General features: G+C 42.0%; 1 protein-coding gene across 2 annotated transcripts in view; it reads left to right on the top strand.

Annotated features, from left to right (window-relative positions):
* Positions 1-17,176, top strand: part of MAP3K20 (mitogen-activated protein kinase kinase kinase 20) — a 112,681-nt gene extending 95,505 nt beyond the window's left edge. For both annotated transcript variants that reach the window (XM_033167984.1, XM_033167993.1), the window contains exons 17-20: positions 10,140-10,256; positions 12,734-12,808; positions 13,934-14,084; positions 15,830-17,176. In XM_033167984.1, coding sequence (XP_033023875.1) covers positions 10,140-10,256; positions 12,734-12,808; positions 13,934-14,084; positions 15,830-16,515 — 1,029 coding nt within the window. In that variant the 3' untranslated portion in view covers positions 16,516-17,176. The remainder of the gene's footprint in view (positions 1-10,139; positions 10,257-12,733; positions 12,809-13,933; positions 14,085-15,829) is intronic.
* Positions 17,177-21,008: the final 3,832 nt, after the last annotated feature.

Below are 21,008 nucleotides of genomic sequence, written 5' to 3'. Positions count from 1 at the left end.
GCAATTTAAGGTGGCGCACCGCACCGAACCTGGAAGTACCAGAATAGGTTACTTCCAGGTTCGGCGCTTGCGCAGAAGTGCTAAATCGCGACCAGCGTGTGCACAGAAGCGGCGTTGCAGGTTGCGAATGCTGCGGGTTGCAAATGTGCCTCCCACACGGATCATGTTCACAACCCAAGCGTCCACTGTACAGTGGTACCTTGGTTCTCAAACTTAATCCATTCCGGGAGTCAGTTTGACTCCCAAAACCATTCGAAAACCAAGGCGCATCTTCCGATTGGCTGCAGGAGCTTCCTGCACTCCAGCAGAAGCCGCGTCGGATGTTTGGCTTCCGGAAAACGTTTGCAAACCAGAACACTTACTTCCGAGTTTGCGGCGTTCGGGAGCCGATTTATTCGACCACTAAGCCTTTCGTGAACCAAGGTACCAGTGTATGTTCCTGTTGTTGGCAAAGGGGTGGACTCTCTCATTCTTCCAGCTATATGATTCGAGGAGGGCTGAAGATAATACTAAGATTCGATTAAATTTATAAAAGAGGTGATTGAGGGCTCACCGGACCACACTATTTGATACACCTCTTGGTATAAAAACAGAGGTGTCTATAAAGTTGTTTAATTGAATGGTGACAAAAGCTTGGATTCTCAAAAAAGCGCATCTAAAGATTTAAAACTACATATCAAATTCACAAGAAAAATCAACTGGTATTCTTAAAAAAAAATGATGGGTATTGCATTGGCATTCTTGCGTTTATGATACTGCTTATGACAGGCAGCCTGACTTGAAACACAGAGTCCAGCGTATCTGAACATTTGTGCCCAGCAACAGCTTCCTACTAACCTTTAAAAGATTCCTGCAAAGGGGGGGAGGGGGTTGGACTAGATCAGGCTTCCTCAACCTCGGCCCTCCAGATGTTTTGAAACTACAGTTCCCATCATCCCTGACCACTGGTCCTGCTAGCTAGGGATCATGGGAGTTGTAAGCCAAAAACATCTGAAGGGCCTAGACTAGATGCCCCTCATGGTCCCTTCCAACTCTAAAATTCTATGGTTCTACAATACTGGCTCCACAGCTATTCCGTTGGCGCCACACACACTTGAAGGTTGGTGTGCAGCAAATCTGAGCTTAAGCCCAAGAGACTTTCAAAATACGGCTCTTGCAATCCCTTCGGCAGTGGACAAGCTCGAAGCCACAACAGCTCCTTTCGAAATATAATTTCCCGTCTTAGAATTCCATCCGTCTAAGCCACTGAAACCTGCTGTTTGCAAAGTGCTGGAGACAAACATCTATTTCTAGTACCTAAGCAATTCATTATTATGCATCAATTCTACCACACAATACTTGAAACAAAGAGAACAGCAAGCAAAGCATAATTTCTTTCTTTCTTAATAAAAAACAAAACCAAAAAAAAACCCCACCCTACAATAAAATGCTGCCTGTTTTAATTACATTTGCGGGTTTGATTCTGTGCTCTTTGGCCAAAATCGCAACAGATTTGGGACGGTTTCCTGAATCTTGCTGGAGCCTTTGTAGTAGTGAAAACCCATAAGTTACGTACACTGATGTTTTGCTCCATTTGTTTACCGTTTTTAATGAACACCTCTTCCCTAAAACGAGGGTTTTGAAAAAACCAAACACTCCCCCTCCCAAATGAAAAACAACAACACTCTGCTGTGTTAGCAACCCCTCTCTTCCCTGGTTTCCACTTGGCAGCAGACTCCCTTGACCCAAGGCTGGGGCCATTGTTAAGGCTATAACACATTTACATATTTTGCAATAAAGCATCAGTTATTTGCATTACTGTGTCAAGTTTTATTTGATTCTTTCACCTAAAAATGACTCATTTTCCTTTCTTGTATATTTCCCCCCCCCAAAAAAAACCAAACTACTCTAAGCTTGTTTGAGAATAATCAAAAATTGCCCATTTAGCTAGAAGTCATTTTCTTTTCAAAAGGCAAATGTTATTTAATCTTTCAGCTGTTCATTGTGCCATCATAAATACTTTCTTTTCAGCACAGTTGTGGGGACTGAAATGAGCCCACTAATTGCCTCCCATTTCGACTGACATGTGGTGGTTTAGTGGAAAGGGAACACAGCGGGGAGAAGGAAATAGGAGGCTGAGAAAATGAGAGCTAATTATTTTCACTGCCTCATGTCAGGCTCTGTGTCAGGCTTGTTTTTACAAACTGGAAGGTTTAGCACTAAATAAAACAAACTGGCGTCATGTTTTTATATACTGGCAGTGTCATGGAAGCAGCTGCAGATCTCAAAGACAATATAATGCCTGCGTTCGCATGGACACCATCTGACAGCCACCGTGAGCCACTACTAATGAGGATATCACAGTGGTGCCAAGTGAAAGGTGCTGAATTATGTATGATTCTTCATCAGTACAGCAATAGTCCTGTACATCATTATGAGACATTGTTTTGCTGAAAGAGATTAAAACATTCTTAGTTCCAGACCCTGCAACCCTAAACACGCTACAAGAGGTTATTGATGGAATTTTGAGGGAGAGTTTCTTGCAGATTTCTTTTTTTTAGGGTTTTTATCGTTTATTATTATTATTTATTATTATTATTAAATCTCTCTATATATTTCCCTTTCCTTCTCTCTCTCTCTCTTTCCTTCTCTCTCTCTCCTGGGACAAAGCAGTGGTGGGTCATGACACTATATATAAAGAAGAGAAGCAAATTAACCATACTTGTGTTATCTCCCTTTAAATCGGGCATAATAAAATGTAGTGTAGCAGAGTTAGCCTTAATGATAAATAACCCAGGTGCTCACACTATAGAAGTTCCAACTCTTATTGCCTTTAAAACAGCAGGTTTCAGCAGCTGAGATAGATAATAGCAGAGAATGTAAAGGAGCTACTGGGAGCTTAAATTATCAACATGCTACGACTTTTCATACCAGCATGATCAGCCTTTTCCTTTCCCCCCATGTTTGTTTTATCTTACATTACATCTTAAATTTTTCAATACTCAGTTGCCTGCTAAGATGGCACTTCCATTTTTCCTCTCATTTATCTTCCTTTTCTGTTTCTCCTTTAGTTTGCCGTAACTCTTGAATTAAAAAAATAATAACACGTTCTAATTTATAAAACTCCTATTTTGAATATAGGCCACCTTCAAAACTGACTATTCCCTCCCCACACACACACCTCAAAAAAAAAAAAGTTATGAAACTTCTGCAACGTAAAATGTTACTTATTTTACCAAATCCTATGACTTCAAAGTGGGGTTCAGATAATGTATGTAAGGGAAAGTCACCATGTTCAGGAAGCAGCTTGAGTTTTTAAAAAGCCTCACCACCAGTACAGATTTCATCATTTGTGGAGGGGATAATGTTTCATTATTGCTTTCTCCTTCCACAGCCACTTTCAAAAATCTCCAGAATTTTCAGTTGGTTTTAGTGTTTGTCTTCTTATTATTGCTTTGCAGAATTGCTTCCTCAGATTTTAAAGAATGTAATGATGTATAATTTGCTGCTGCAAGCTTCTGTCTTGAGACCTTTGGTAATTAGGATGGGATTTCATAGCTGGCATAGTACATCCCTAGCTTCTACCAATATTAAATAATGATATAATACTGCTTTGGGGAGTGTTCTGCTTCATATCTTATAGTAACACATACAGTAATGTGAGGGAGGCTAATAATCGTTCCCACAACATGGTAAACCATGGTTTGCCACTGCATGGATGAGGTTGAGCAAAGCAACAGTTTCTCATGGGCTTCTCTTCTAGGTTGTTTGACTCCAACGTATGAGGAATTTGGCTTTCACGTTACGTTAGAACCAGAGATAAAACAACTCTGCCTAATTAAACATGCACGCTTCATGACTCATGATTTGAAGTTGGCTTGTGTTGAAAATGGCCAGAGTTCAGTTTAAACCATGATCTCTGCTTTGAACAGAATGCTAAGCTGGGATTCTTTAAAACAAAAAACAAAAAAACCTTTCTTTTTCTTCTTTTCCAGTTCAGCTTATTTTGGCTCAGCCACATAGCCCTAAACCATAGCTTAGTGTTGCAAATAAATGCCACCATCTCTGTTGCTGCACCTCTTCTCTCGCATAGCTCATAAAGGGTGAAATCATTATGCACAATAGTTCTTTGGCACAGGAGAGCAGGGGTCAAAGGGGGTCGGCGACCCACAGCTCCTTCTTCTGGATCTAAAGAACTACCGGTAATGGACAGCGCTGCTTCTGGTCCATTTTTAATAGTATGGGGCTATCAGATCTGTTTAAACTGTCAGAGTAAGAGATGCCATGGTTTTTACATCATGGCTTTACATATAGTTTTAGCTAAAGAGAGCAAGTAGCAATTGTAGTTTTTTTTTGTCTGAATTGCGAGAAATGATGGGGAAACTTTGCAAACCTATAAAACAAAACAAAAAACATTATAACTTCCATTCTTTCATGTGAAATTCTCCATGGGAATCTTCAATTAGCAAACCCTTTTCAGTGTGATTTTGTTGTTTGTGGGTGTTGTTTCTTAGACTAAGGCTGCAGTCCTAATGTAGGAGGTAGGCCCTGTGAAGACGACTGAATAGCCTTACGCGAAGTCCTTCTGGGTTTTTGCCGGCAGTGCAGAGAAGTGCTCTTTCTCTCCATCCTTTTTCATTATTATATTTTTTTAAAATAACTTTGCCTCTCAATAGAAACAATGGGGAGAGAAATCAGGAGAGATTTGTGCTAGCTTCTGGGCCTCTCCCTAAACCTCTCTCTAGCTCAGAGGTGGGGTAGGTGCCAGGTGATCAGGAAGGCTTGGGGTCCAAGCCCTTCCCCTTTCCTCCCCGGATGTGCCCCAATCTCCCCCCTTTTTGACTCTGCCAACATTGTCCATAGAGCCAGGTTGTAGTAAACTTCTGCAACAGTGGGAAGGCAGGATCTCCTTCTCTCTGGTTGGAGCTTTCTCTCCAATGGAGAGGGAGTCCTGCTGTATCCTGAGGCCTCTGGGACACATTCCCAGGGACCACAGGATCTCAGATTTAATTTCTGATAAGCCATATGATGCTTTTGTGGAAGGTGTGTCTGTGTCAATATACAACCGAGAAGCCAGAATTTGTTCAGTGCCCTGCAATTTATCCTATTCTGCTTCGAACCAAAATATATAACGAGAAAAGAAGAGTTACTCATGTGAACCTCATTGGTATTAAAAGAATAAGGCTACAATCCTATACAACAGAGAAGCTGTGGTCCTCCAGTTGTTGCCTAGCCAGTAAGACCAATGGTCAAAGATGATGAGAGTTGCAATGCAGCATCTCAAGGGCCACCTGGGGGTAAGTTCCCATTGTAACCAGGGTGTCTTCTCAGTAATCATGGTTAAGATTGCACTTGCTTGGCATAGCATGGGTGGTGCTGGGGAGGGCTGTGGCCCTTGGGTGCACAATTCTTGAGGGGGTGCAAACCATGTGCCCCCGGTGCTCCTCTTTGCCCACCAAGGGCTGTATCGGCTGGCCAGGCTCCCCTCTGCATGGGGGGCAGGTGGCTCAGCATGGTCCCACTTTGCTCTGGTGGTGGTGGGGTTGCTCTGTGGGCAGCGAGGACTGGACTGGAGCTCCCCGCCCAGCACATGCATGCCTGCCCCAGGCACTGGCAACTGAGGCTATGCTACTCCCATATTTCAGGTTGTACCTGGAGCTATAACTACAACTTAACAGAGGACCTCTAATTATTTCAGGTCTTAGATTTTGTTTCGTTTTTAATCTTATCACATATTCAATGACTCTGCTGAGAACTTGTTTTCCATTTTCCAAATTCTCAACAACATCTTTGCAAAACGTTTACATTCTTTCTGCTCCAAGCTCTTTGTAGCGATAGTGCCATTTCCCAGCACTGTAAAATTAACTATGGTCGCTGTACCATTGCCTGTTACTCATCTCCTGCAGAGCAAGGTCAAGTTGTTGTTGTTGTTGTTCAGTCGTTCAGTCATATCCGACTCTTCGTGACCCCATGGTCCAGAGCACGCCTATCTTTCACTGCCTCCTGCAGTTTGGCCAAACTCCTGCTAGTCGCTTCAAAAACACTGTCCAACCATCTCATCCTCTGTCGCCCCCTTCCCCTTGTGCCCTCCATCTTTCCCAACACCAGGGTCTTTTCTAGGGAGTCTTCTCTTCTCATGAGGTGGCCAAAGTACTGGAGCCTCAAATTCAGGATTTGTCCTTCCAGTGAGCACTCAGAGCTGATTTCTTCAAGGATGGATAAGTTTGATCTTTTTGCAGTCCATGGGACTCTCAAGAGTCTCCTCCAGCACCATAATTCAAAAGCATCAATTCTTCGGTGATCAGTCTTCTTTATGGTCCAGCCACAGTCAGCTCCAGGTCTTGTTTTTGCTGACTGTATAGAGCTTCTCCATCTTTGGCTGCAGAGAATATAATCAATCTGATTTTGATGCTGCCCATCTGTTGATGTCCATGTGTAGAGTCGTCTCTTGTGTTGTTCGAAAAGAGTGTTTGTGTTTATCAGCTTGTTCTCTTGATAGAACTCTATTAGCCTTTGCCCAGCTTCGTTTTGAACTCCAAGGCCAAACTTGCCAGTTGTTCCTTTTATCTCTTGACTCCCTACTTTAGCATTCCAATCCCCTATAATGAGAAGAACATCCTTCTTTGGTGTCATTTCTATAAGGTGTTGTAAGTCTTCATAGAATTGGTCAATTTCAGTTTCTTCAGCACCGGTAGTTGGTGTATAAACTTGGATTACTGTGATGTTAAAAGGTCTGCCTTGGATTCGTATTGAGATCATTCTATCATTTTTGAGATTGCATCCCAGTACAGCTTTCGCCACTCTTTTGTTGACTATGAGGGCCACTCCATTTCTTTTACAGGATTCTTGCCCACAGTAGTAGATATGATAGTCATCCGAACTGAATTCACCCATTCCCGTCCATTTTAGTTCACTGATGCCCAGGATGTCAATGTTTATTCTTGCCATCTCATTTTTTTACTACATCCAGCTTACCAAGGTTCATGGTTCTTAGATTCCAGGTTCCTAGGCAATATTTTTTACAGCATTGGACTTTCCTTTCACTTCCAGGCATATCCGCAACTGAGCAACCTTTCGGCTTTAGCCCAGCCGCTTCATCAGCTCTGAATCTACTTGTACTTGTCCTCCGCTCTTCCTCAGTAGCAAGGTCAAGTTACAGTATTTTATATGTATCTGAATTTCTGTATTTTTGCCACTGTAGAGTAGACCATCCTGTGACATGAAACCATTGGGGGTCAAGTAGCCATAACCTGTGCTTTTCGTTTTGAGATGTATTGAATATTGAAGCTTGTGGGTTGATGTAGAGATACCGTACAGGGTATATATATATATATATATATATATATATATATATATATATATATATATATACACTGTATATTCTGGCGTATAAGACTACTTTTTAATCCAGGAAAATCTTCTCAAAAGTTGGGGGTCGTCATACGCCGGGTGTATATATATATATATATATATACACTGTATATTCTGGCGTATAAGACTACTTTTTAATCCAGGAAAATCTTCTCAAAAGTTGGGGGTCGTCATACGCCGGGTGGAGAATCTGCGGTCGAGTATATCTCAAACTCTATATTTTAACTGGAAAAGTTGGGGGTCATCTTATACACCCAGTCATCTTATATGCTGGAAAATACGGTATATATATCTGAGCTCGCGTGCGGGTTTTCAGGGCACGCAAGATAAAAATGGAAAGCAAGGGACTAAAAAATGAACACATATAACCAAGTCTAAATTGAATATAGTTAATTATGTAATCTTATATTAAACTTCCAAAATGATACTGCTCTGTCATATGCTGGCAGCAATGCAGCTTTCTTTCAGATTCCCCTAAATATTTGTCCTTGGGCTGTCTCCTTAAGAAGTAACGGGTCAATGCTAACCAGAGTTGAAAGCCCTTTTTGACGGCAGATACGGCAGCAAGGCCCCTGGAGAGTCATGAAGTAGCTGGGATCATTTTCCGGCAGCTATGCCTAATTATCATCACTACAGTGATACAAGTTAATATGGGTTATACCCATACAGAAAGAAGACTGTTCCATCTGCTTAAAGTTTTGCTGAAACTGATTTAAAAATAAATAAATAAATAACATATGAAAACACAATAATGAATAAGAGCCCAAATATTTTATATTTATGTCAACTGAATGGACTTTGGAATAACAACATTTTACAGGGATTTGATACAAAACATGGCCTTTGCTGTTAAATCACGTGGAATGTCTTTTGATTGCCATTTTAACATTTGTTAAGGATATATAGTAAAAAATTATTCTCAATGTCCTGTTTTTCTTTGCTGTACCGTGCACAAAAAGAGCAGGTTTGGTGTGGTGGTTGTAGGACTTGGACTAAGGACATTTAGGTTCAAATCCATGCTAGAAGATTGCTAAAGTTGTTTTCACACACAGAACCATAGCTGTCAACTTTTCCCGTTTTTAAAGGGAAATTCCCTTATTCCGAATAGGATTCCTCGCATGTAAAGGGAAAAGTTGACAGCTATGCACAGAACCCTTTAGTGATGCTAAGGGGTTGCTTTTCTATAATTAGCTGGAAGCAGGTTTAAAACATTGGTTACCCACAGCTTTTAATACAGTGCTATATCAATGCCCTTCCCGGTGGCCAAGGCCCTTCTGTAATGTTTTCTCACAAGTCCTTCCTAATGTTAATTAAAACATTCCTCTTTCCTTCTTCTTTTCATTTCATTGCTTCCTGTTGATCACAGCTGGAGGAGTAATGCTGAAGAAACTAATTGCCCCAATGTCAGTCCTAACTGAGTCATTATTAATACCTACTTCCACCATCAGCAGAAAACAGGCAATAAAATGTAATTAAAGGCACAAAACCCCCCAAAGCCTGAATGATGCACAATGTAATTAAAGGCACAAAAGCCTTGGCCACATTAGATTGCTGGTGTGGCAACTCCCTGGTTCCCCCCCCCTTCTTTTTCTTCTTTATTAATCATTCTTTAAAAACATGAGGTATCAACGTAGAAAACAGTGGACTACGATTAGTTGTCACCAGAATTGTCTGACTTCTCTGTAAAATGTGAATGAACACAGGGTGTGCTATTGGTGAAACACCTTAGGTGGCTGAGCCATTCACCTCATCCTTGTGTGATAGGGATAAAATGTGGAACGGCCAATGTATATTGCCCTGAACAGCCGAGAGGAAGGAAGGGAAGATTTTTTTTTTTTATCTCTTCCGGATTTCAAATTCTTTTAATTGTTGATTTTGTTGTTGTTGTTGTTGTTGTTAATCACTCTGTGATGCCTTCCTGGGAAATGGAATCATGAATTAAATAAAGGCTTAATGAGGAATTGAAAATAATTTGAAATGCCTTGTTTTTAGGGCCATTTGCTGTTGATCTATGAATTTTCCTAGACTGCTTATTAAAACAGTCCTCAGCACTTGCTCCCAAAATAACAGGGCACCTGTTGAATGTGCGTAGCTCAAATGGCTTCTCTGATCCTTTCAGGAAAACATGCTCCAGGTGCACATGTAAATAATATTATAACTTGGGTGACATTTGCAGATAACAGACTTCCTCAACCTGGTTCCCTTCAGCTACTTTTGGACTGTAGTAACAGCTGGAGGGCACCAGGCTGAGAAAGGCTGTCATATATGTGGAACAAAAGTCCTTAAGTTTTGCTCTCTGGACACTTGTTTGTTTCCTGCATGCCATCACATTTTCTTCCTTGCTGATGCAGAATACTTGAGCTGTGAGCCAGCTAAAGCTATATGTACATATAGAGACGAAGCATTTTCGGAAGGATGAAGTTTATTTAAAAGATTTCACTATGGCCCTTTGCATTGCTGTGGGAAAGGCAACCTGTTTAAATTTTAAATTGCTGAAAAGCGGGTTGTCTTTTTATCCTGTGGTAGGAATTTCAGATTAAACCCCTGACCTTCCGTGTTGTTTGGGGATAAGGAGTTGTCCCCAAACCCATTTAAGAACCTTTCTTGCTGACAAGTAAGGATTATTTCACATTAAAATGGAGTTTGGATGCTTCAGTCCCTAAGATAATATAAAATTGATTAATTTATTGTTATTTATTTATTTATTTATTTATTGCTTGGAGACAACAAAAAGTCACAATTGCTCCAGTGTCCGGTTTTGATATTCTGTATTTTATTTTCCGCTCCAGGACTGTAAATGGAAGATGTACATGGAAATGGATGGGGATGAGATTGCCGTAACTTACATAAAAGATGTGACATTTAGCACTAACTTACCTGACACAGAGATTTTAAAGATGACAAAGGTAAGGTTCTGTTTACGGGCTTGAAGCTTTCATGATTGCCTAGATCTCGAACAAAGGTATTAAAATACCACAGCGGCAGACTTTTGTGCCTATAGAAACTCATTCTGCAGGCAGCTTTTAAAGACCCCCCACCCCTTCCCACATTTGTATCACAATAGATTTTTTCTTTCTTTCTTTCTGTTAACATTTACCTTTTCAGTCATGGTAATGAGAAAGCGATGGCACGCTTTACGATATTACAATTAAAGTGTGTGATTTTTTTTGGTTCGTAACGAGGTAAATCATACATCAGACAATGTACAGACAAGTTCTAAATGAGAAGAGTGTTCATCAAGGTGCGCTGGAAAAATAAAGTGTTGCCCTTTGGCAGCAATTCATGTTATTAAAATGGGGAAATAAAACAGGCATATTTAGTGGGAAGGTGTCTTGAACCAGGCCTATAATCACTAGGATTTATGAGGTTTGGCCAGCTTCCTTCCATTTTATGAAGGAAAAAAACCTACACCAGATTCATGGTAGAAATGTGCTATTCTAGGAAAACTGCTTCTGGACAGGGGATTCCTAGCGCTAATAATAATGGCTTTTCCACTGGGAACCCCAAAGAGCTGATTTCCCACACAATTCGAAAAACTGCACTGTTTTTCCTGTATGTTCATTTGATATTATCAGCCTGTTTGTTTTTTTCAACCCAATATTTCAACTAATGCTAAAATGCTTCTTCAGGGGGGGGGATGATTAGGAAAGGGTGTTATCTTTAAATTTTATTTGTTTAGTTCAAAGACAGAAGAACTGCAGGAAAATACATGCTGACAATTGAGTGGTTTATGGAATTCTATGAATGCCCCATAAAAATGGGGAGTGATTGAAGAATGGCAGTTCAACCCTAAGTGCTTGGTGTGGAAGTGACCCTAGACTCAACCTGCTATCGAGTATGTTCTCTTCCCAGCCTTCCTCAACCTCGTGCCCTCTTGATATTTTTGACTACAATTCACATCATCCCTGACTGTTGACTGTGCTAGCTGGGGCTGATGTGAGCTGTAATCCAAAACCTCTGGAAGGCACCAGGTTGAGAAAGGTTGTTGTGTTCGTTGCTTGAAATCCTGTTGGGTCTTCTGAAAAGTGTGTAAGGTGTAGCCTGTCAGGAGAAGGGGTCTGCAGTAAGGAGGAGGGGTGGGGAAAAGCCCAGCTGCACAAGTGGCCTTCTGCTTGGTCAAGTCTGGACCCCAAGACTTTGTATTAGAGCTCATTCATAATAATAATAATAATAATAACAACTAATTATTTATACCCCACCCATCTGGGTTTCCCCAGCCACTCTGAGTGGCTCCCAACAGAATATTAAAAACACGATAAAACATCAAACATTAAAAACTTCCCTAAACAGGACTGCGTTCAGATGTCTTCTAAAAGTCAGGTAGTTGTTTGTTTCCTTGACATCTGATGGCAGGGCGTTCCACAGGGCGGGTGCCACTACCGAAAAGCCCCTCTGCCTGGTTCCCTGTAACCTCAATTCTCACAGTGAGGGAACCGCCAGAAGGCCCTCGGCTCTGGACCTCAGTGTCTGGGCAGAACGATGTGGGTGGAGACGCTCCTTCAGGTATACTGGGCCAAGGCCATTTAGGGCTTTAAAGGTCAGCACCAACACTTTGAATTGTGCTCGGAAACGTACTAGGAGTCAATGTAGGTCTTTCAGGACCGGTGTTACATGGTCTCGGTTGCTGCTCCCAGTCACCAGTCTTGATTAATTGTAGTTTCCGTGTTACCTTCAAAGGTACCCCCAAGTAGAGCTCATTGCAGTAGTCCAAACGGGTTTTCTGCAGCCTGGTACAGTCGTACCTTGTTTTGCAACCGGGATCTGTTCCAGAGCCCCGGCCGCTAGCCGAAAAGGACACAGGGCAAAGTGCTGTGTCTGCGCACGCGCGAGTGGCAAACCTGGAAGTAACCCGTTCCGGTACTTCCGGGTTTGCCACGGACATTCGCCGGAATGGACACTAGACGAGGCAGACGTTCACGGAGGTATTACTATAAACTTATTTTTAAGGGCATGTACCTATGACTCATGTTAGTTTGGCCAAACTGCGGGAGGCAGTGAAGGATAGGCGTGCCTGGCGTGCTCTGGTCCATGGGGTCACGAAGCGTCGGACACGACTGAACGACTGAACAACAACAACACCTATGACTAAACTTCTAACCAGCAATGAGTATACAGTATGAAATGAATCGGTCAGTTGGTTGCATAAAAAACAATAAAAGCATGACAAAAAATGAAATGCCAAAATATGAAAATAAATCATGCAGGCCAAATGAGACATCATGTTCTAAGATTTGTACTTTTGTATTTATTTAGTCATTTGACACGGTTTCTGTGTTGGCTTGTTTTCACTCCTTCTGAAGGACAGAGGATGGATGCATTGAAGCTGATTCGCACAACGAGGCAGAAAACAAAAACGTCTCTTTCATTTATTTTTATTTTGCAGCCACCATTTGTAATGGAGAAATGGATTGTGGGAATAGAAGACGATCAGACTGTGGAATGTTTAGTTACTTATGAGGTAAGTGTTGTGGGGGTGGGGGGGAGCCAACCCACTACTTCTGCCACTAGGGTTTCAGAATAAGGAGTTGACATGCCTTAACTTTCTTGCCCACTGTAGTCAACGCCAAATAGTGTAATTAATTTTAAACTACCAACTTCTCAGACGAATTTGAATGCCATCTTCAGAAATCACACCCAGAGGAAAGCTGGCTCCCTTAAGTGTAAATACATACATACATACATACATACATATATATACACACACACACACACACACACCTACCTCTTTTTTCTTCTTCCTTTTGGGTAATGGTCGGTGTAGGTGGTGTTTGTTGAACAGACAATCTTTCTTACCTTTTTGGCAAAACGCTAATTAGCAGAGCAGAGGAACAACAGGAGAAGGGAAAGGGCAAGAGGGAAAACATAAAATAAAATCTAGAAGCAATTTAGCTATGTATAATAGGATGGAAATTAGCCTTTGTATGAGTAGGTTTTTGGATACTTACAAAAAAAAAAGTGTTTCATAAAGACCAATGGGATATTTCACACTGAGGCTAATAATTGAAATTTCAGCTCTGTCCTGTGGCATGCATTCAAGCAGTGAGAGAGCGATATAGGAAAATTCTGGACCTCGCCTGCCTCAGAAGTGAAGAACAGTAGCTTTCTATTAACAGGAAGAATAACCCTAGGTTCCTTTCAGACTGTAGCTCCTCACAGGTCTCAGAGCCTGACAGCAGGATTAAAGAGCTAGCCACTATAGGCAAGCTAACATAAGGGAACCTCAGCAACAATACCTCTTTAGTGCCTACCTCTTCTGGCAGAAAAGATTATTTACTTGAAGCACTACATGATCTCATAATTACTAAACGGTTCTGTTAAAAGGCAGCCATTAAAATCTTGCCCTTGTTCAGTACACTATTTTGGGCGGGGGACGGGGAAGAGAAAGTGTAATTTGCCGCCAGATTGGTTGCACAACTGAAAAAAAATTCTTTTCGGCCAAACTAAAAGAGGATATTAAACAAACTCAGCGTGAGAACTTATGGTATCATCCATGTCACAATCCTAAGTTCAGTGCCTGGACAAACACTACATGACTGCGATGAGGGTCTTTATATTTTTTGCTTCTGAATATCTCGTTGAACAGAGCAATGTCAGAACTCCAAAATCCACCAGACATATCCAGCCAGTGGAATGGAGTAAAGTGAAGCTTCAAGATGAGGTGAAGTCAATACAGCTTAAAATACAGACATCGCTCCCAAACTCAGAAGGCAACCCTCGGAGCAGATCCAATTCCAGTAAGTTTAAATTCCAGTAAGTTTAATGATGCAGAGTGTTGAAGGAAGGACATTTAGCTCATCCCATTCACCCAGCAAAAAAATGAAGGCATCGCTCTAAAATGCCCTTACTAAGAGCTTTGCAGTTGTTTTCCAGCATCCATTGGATCAGAGCTTTCCTGACATATCAACTTTGTAGCTTATTTCAATGGACAAAAACTTAACTGCACATAGTACAGAAATTTCAGAAATAGACTGGAAAGAGAAGTGGCTGAATTACAACTAATCACCAAACTTAAAACCACGGAGAAACCTGGTCTGAACAAAGACATTGGATTCTTATCTCATTATACATAACAAAGCTATCTTTAGCCATCTCACCCCTTGCCTTTCCCTACAAGACTAATTACAGCCGTTAAGAGTCGTCAACAGGTTTTCCACACCTATCAGCTGATCACCCATCCCCACCACCCTTCTGAGCAATACCCCTCCCCACTCCCTCACTATATTGAAGGATCTGGTGACTTCTGTTTCAGTGTATCTGAAGAAGTGTGCATGCACACGAAAGCTCATACCAGGAACAAACTCAGTTGGTCTCTAAGGTGCTACTGGAAAGAATTTTTTATTTTGTTTTGCACATAGTACGAACAGCTAGAAGTCTGCCAAGTCAATGAATAAAGGCTGAAGAGCTTTAAAAATAAGTGTGTGCTGTTTAGTCGTGTGTTTTAGTGTATGGTTGTATCTACTAATTTATATATAGGAGGATCTGCCTAATTCAAGGGTTGCATAGACGGGCATCGCACAGTTATAAACAATTAGAATTGTTTGAGCAATGGAGGTCATGTCTCCGAATGCTAAATCCTGCCAGAAGAACCAGTGTTCTTAACACATGCATCGACATTATTCAGTGACTGCAATCTCCTTGGAAGGAAAAGGGCTTAACAACACAGCTCCCCAAGGTCATTGGCAGCCCCGCTATAAGAAAAGGGCTGATTGGTGGCCTGCCAGGGACTAGCTGGATGAGGAAGAGTGGTGGAATCTGCCCAACCAAGAGCTCCACGGGGAAGATGCAGAGGAAGAGGATTTCGAACTTGGCGATTGGTGGTGGGACACCAGTCACACAGGTGTGGACAAGCTGGGAAGTGCTGGAAGCAGGGGGCTTGAGGGATAGCGAAGAGATGGGAGCAGACAGGTGCCCCAGGACAGGACAGGAGGATGAGGTTCCTAAGTTTGGATGTAGGCACAGGCAGCAATGATAGGAGAAAGACCCTTCCCTCTGACAGCTTCTCTACTGACAGCCTGCCTCCCCCTTCTACTCCTAGAACGAGGTGGCTGTTGTATGTCGCCAAACAGCAAGCCAGGCAAACACAGAGGGAGTCCCATGTAGGTCGCCATAACAAACAATCACAGAGAGAGGGGCCTGATGCCGAGTGCTAGGGAGTGCTAAGGAGGGGCTGCAAGCCCGTCCAAACGACGTCTTCATTTAGACAGTTTTACCCATTAGAAAAATCTGTATATTCTTTGTTTTGCTTCCCTTAATAATAAAAAAAAACTAACCGCAAGTGAGCTAAGCACCTCTCTCTTTCTCTCTATGACCCGCAAACGAACTGCCCTGCCTGTCAGACTGTGACCTGGCCAGACAGCCCACAGATTACAAGACACCGGCAACTATGCGAAGTCATGGACAGCCCTTTACTTTTGGTGCTTCCTCAGAAGGAAATCCATTACCTAGAATTCAAAATTGATGCCCTCTGTTTTCCTTTCAGGTATTGATGCCCAATGGATGAATGCACTGAAACTGCGCCGAGGGACCACAAGCCCTTCTCTCCAACGTTCCCGCCCTCACAGCCCTAACGGTTTTTTGCCGTACCTTCAGAACCAAGGCACCTACGCTGCCGCTGTGAGACGGACCCAGGTTCCTGTAACCTATCAGATCACTTCTCTGAGCCAGTCGAGAGGCTCGTCTCCGACACCGTATTTATCATCGCTGCACTTGAACTCAAAGGGAAGCAGCACCTCCAGTGCAGCTTCGGATAGCCCCTCGGAAAGAGACAGGTCCAAAACTAAAAGCAGGCACAGCTACCACAGCGGCGACTCTCGTAGCGTGTCGGGAAGCGGAAGGCGCTTTGCGAGGAGTTCAGGAGGTGCTCAGGCGGCTGCTAGGAACCCAGAGAAATTCCGCAGGCATTCCCAGCCAACAACGTACAGTCAACACTCATCGAGGTCACATGACAGGAAGTCTCCTCATTACCCACAGCAGCCCAAGCTGATACCAGGGATGCCCTTGAAAACGGAAAGCAAACCCAAAATAGAAGAGGAAGAGGGAAGCAAAGTTGGGGAAGGCGGATGGACAAAAGTTGATTATTCGAAAAAGTCTCATCGGCATATCGTTGGCAAACAAAGAGAAGAGAAGTCAAAGGGAACTGGAACCGGCCAGAAGAAAGTCCATTGATGTTTTTTGAGAAATAGGTTTTATTTTATTCTTTTGGACATTTAGTTTCTACAGAAAAAAGTGTTTGTGTGTGTGTGTGGGGGGGGTGTTTTTAAAGATTCACCTGACAATGAATGTGAGACTACCGCTATTGAACATGAATACACTACCTCTCATGGAGATCAAACCCACAAGTCCATGACAGGGGTGGGTTGTTGGGGTTTCTTCTCACTGCAGCCTGGTGAATATGATGCTATTGTTTGCATTGTGAATATTCACATGCTGCAAGTTCTCTTTGCTTCCGGTTGGGTGTTCATGATTTTAACTTAGTACTTCTACAAGTGTTAAATTAAGAAATCACCATAGTTTCAGTCTGATCCTGTAGGGATATGTCCATAAAACACAGCTGCCTTCCACCTGTAACACAATGGCTGAAAAAAAATGTGACTGGAAAGGTTATCCTTTCCTTACGTATGCAGCTCTCATTACAATGTCCTGTCCTGTTGAGTTTGTTTCTCCCGATCTGCTCACTGCACCCTACCCAGGCACCTCTCGGCTCCTCTCTGGTGATGGGGGAACCCCAGTCCTCCATTTAAAGATGCAGTCCCCACATATTTCCTTTGGACTAATTCTTACGATCATGAAATAATTTAATACTGTATATTCTGCAGAGAAGAGCAAACAAAATAGAAAAAAAATAGCCTTGATCGCTCTCGTTTTATTTTTTTTATTGTTTTGGTATGACTATTTATTAACATATGGCAAATATTTTTTATTAATTGCATTTTAATTGTACTCAGCCTTATAAACTACTGTTAATACATGTTGTAATTCTACTGAGGTACCTTTGGGGAGGGATTTGTCTTCTAAGACTGTGGTCCTGAACAAGAAAGTAAGTCCCACTGCATTAAATATTACTTTTGTCTGAGTAAACATGCTTTGGATTAGGCAATGTTTCTTGTTGGCTTTGGCAATGAAATTTTTAACTCTGTATAAACAGAAAACAAAACTTAGCATATTCAACTGCATCAGTCCGTTATGAAAAGGAATGGCTTGAGGGTTTGCTTTCAAATCTTTCTTTTGAAGTGGTATGTATATGCGGAGCAGTTACTCCTTATTTCCCAAATCTGTTCTCCCCCTTCTTGCAATACACTAGAGGATTTTTTAAAGAAAATAAAACCTTCCTAGCTTTCAGTAAGATGGTGTGCCCTACTGCCATTGATGCAACTCAGAATCACAAGAGGGGAAAGCACAGAGACCCAAGTTTTCAGAAATGACTTGCTTCCATTTATTCAAGAATTCTCAACCACACAGCACAGATTCACACATGTATAACTATTTTTAGTATTTATTTTGTATGATTCTTAACATCCTTTACTCTGCAGAGGTCTCTGAAGGGACTCGCAGCAAAGGATTTATAACATAAAACTATCCCACATCAAACAGCAGTTGAATGAATGTTGCATAGACGATATAATTTTACATTAAGTGCCATCAGATTACTAAAACAGAGCTCCATCCTTCCAAAGTTTTGTCTTTAGGGTTTTGTCTTCCAGGCTGGAATGGAAACGGCCTCTATTTCTGGGTCACCTCAGCCCAACCGCAGTTCTCTCAGATGGGCAATAAGGAACTAAAAACTTGCGGCCCTTTATAAGATAGAAAACGTCAGCAGAACAAGGAATTTGCAGCGCTGTGGAAATCTGTAAGTTGCTTTAAAACTTTAAGGGAAACCTCAGTCCTGACCTTGTCCTTAAGGGTTTAGGGCTTTACAAATAGGAGACAACAGGCATCATCCAAAGTGTTCTGAGCTAATGAGCTAGGTGCCTGCAATGGGCCTGCTCCCTGCTTCTCCCACTGAGTATGCACAGCCTTGTTAAGCCAATGTACGGCAGTGGGTTGCACATACTCTGCAGGGGTTGCCAAAGATAGCTGCTTTCTGTAACAGATGGCTGCTACTTAGAGGGCAAGGAGAAAAGCAAAGGTTAAGCCAACACTTCAATCCACTAACCTACCTATTGGGATTGTTACAGGAGAGGGGAGGACTTTGGGATTCTGCATGGTCAGCTTCCCATGAAAGCAGCTTTATCATGTGGCTAAACTTTTATTTGAAACTTAGGGAAATGGAGGCCTAGGCTGCGTACACACGCCATTTTGTTCTACCCTCAGTGGAGGCCGAGTACAGTGGTACCTTGGTTCTTGAACTTAATCCATTTCCGGGAGTCCGTTCAACTCCCGAAACAGCTCGAAAACCAAGGCACGGCTTCTGGTTGGCTGCAGGAGCTTCTTGTACTCAATTGGAAGCTGCGGGAGCTGCGTTGGACATTCGGCGTCTGAAAAACATTCGCAAACCAGAACACTTCCAGATCTGTGGTGTTCAGGAGCCAATTTGTTTGGGAGCCAAGCCGTGGTACCACTGTCCTTGTTTTTCCAATATAGCCCCCACACTCTAGACCCATTGCTTCTTTTTTGCCCCTGAAAAGTGCTTCCTGAGGAACTCGTTTTTCCAAAAATAAAAGCTTGTTGCTCATGGATTCTGTGTTAGCTCACAGTGAAAGCCAGTGGAGTGGCTGTACCTACATCCGCCCAATGACAATGCAGATGGGTTTATACCAGGATCATAATCACTTCCTCCTTCATTCACCTGGGGCAGGTTAAAGGACGAAAAGGTGTGGATTACCTAACCAAAGGGAGAGTTTTCAAATGTGTATCAAGTAACCATACCCACGCTTGCGGGTGATGGGATCTAAAACCAATCTAGATTGGAAGCAGTGTGTTGGGAATGAGCAAGAATGCTTCTGGATTGAGGAAAGCTACATTTTTGTGTGTGCTACAAATCAGCTAGTGTGTACCCAGCCCTAGCCTATACGTGAAGCAAAATGAGAGAAGAATCCCAAATTGGTAGAGTGAACTATGCCAATTTTCCAAATTATTACAAATCAAACAAAATTAATTTAATTTAATACAATTTCTTAAAATCAGGTTTCCTGCTCCAGTTCCAAGCATACGGTCATCATCATTTCCTCGCATAGCCGTATCATTTCTTATTTAGAGTCCAGTTGGCATCCTTCACTTGTCGTTAGTCCATTCTTCCAGCTAGCCACTTTTTCCACCTTACAAACAGCCGAACTATGTCATTTCAAACTACCTAAGGGGATACAAGTTTTGAATGTTTCCCCCACATTTAAACTAAAAATTTGTAAGGCTTAGTGCGGGGGACGTTGACCCAAAACGTTCTAGCTCAGCTCTTTCGCTTCAATTTTTTTTCAGATTATTAATGCTGTTTATGTATTCTGAAGCGCTACAGACAAATCTGCCAGCCCATTCTACTGTCGTGGCTGGAAATTAATTTTCCACTGTTAAAACATTATTGAAAGCAGGGTTGTCCTCTCTGGACTTGCTGGGGCAGGGCTGGCGGAGGGAACAGCTGTATATCAGAGGTATCCATGTCCTTAGTCCCCCCCATTAGAAAAGGCCAGGCTAACACACTTAATTCTGCTGGGTTCGCTGCTGTTCTTCTCAGGCCTCTCTCACCTTGGAACCTGCCTAGCCAAGTTAACAGGTGCCATGAAAAATAGGTTCCTAGGGGTTCCATATAAAATTGCATCAAAACATGTATAATTATGAATGTTTTGCATATTTTGATATTGAAAGTGTCAGGGCTGGGTTTGTTTGGTTTTTTTCTTTTTCTTTTTTAGCAGCGGTCCTGCTCCTGAGGCTTCACCAGCTTGCTGCAGTTGGTTATTAAGAATGTCCAAATGGATTCCTTTGCTGTTTGTAAGCAATTTAATTCTGTGCCTAATTTTAATCTACACTCTACTGTGTGTCCACATCTGCTCTCTTAAAGCATTCATTAGCATTTAAAGGGGGAAGCTGATGGTATTGATCACACTTATTAAAACTGAACAATCGTACAGCAACGATTGGCTAGAAATCACCATCCTCTGTTGGAATCACTGTTAAAACAAGAAGAAAACTGAGCAAAAGGGGGGGAATAAATAGTAATGGGTGAGGTGGGGAAGCTTAAAAACAACTCCAGCATAGGAAAAGGAGAGATAATATAAGTGGGAAGTAATCATATTTTCATGAGACAATGCATTTTTTGGGAAAATATTTTAAATAAAACCCCAGTTAAGAACTTGTTTTAATTCATGGATTCACATTAAGTATCTTGAAAGCCCTTGAGGCCATGAAAACGTATGAAGGAAAAACATTATCACAGTACATTTGTAATACATTTAGCAAGGCTTAAATGTAGGGTAGCCAGAAATAAAGAAGGACGGGGTCTTGTGACTCTAATAATTATGCAGAAGAGGAAATTCAGAAGCTGCCATTTGCCATGCTTACAAGATGAGAAATCTGTGACTCTCCAGACATTTTTGGGCAATAACAACAATAATCTCCCATCATCCCCAGCTAGCATGGCCAATGGTCAGGATATGGATAGGAGCCATCATTCAATAACATCTGGAATACCACAGGCTCCCCATTTGTTGCAGAGTTCAGAAATGTTGCAT

This window comes from Lacerta agilis, chromosome 1 (genome assembly GCF_009819535.1).
Source record: "Lacerta agilis isolate rLacAgi1 chromosome 1, rLacAgi1.pri, whole genome shotgun sequence".
NCBI classification, from domain to species: Eukaryota; Metazoa; Chordata; class Lepidosauria; order Squamata; family Lacertidae; genus Lacerta; species Lacerta agilis.
The sequence above is the reverse complement of the archived record's forward strand: the minus strand, read 5'-3'. Positions and strand labels throughout refer to the sequence as shown.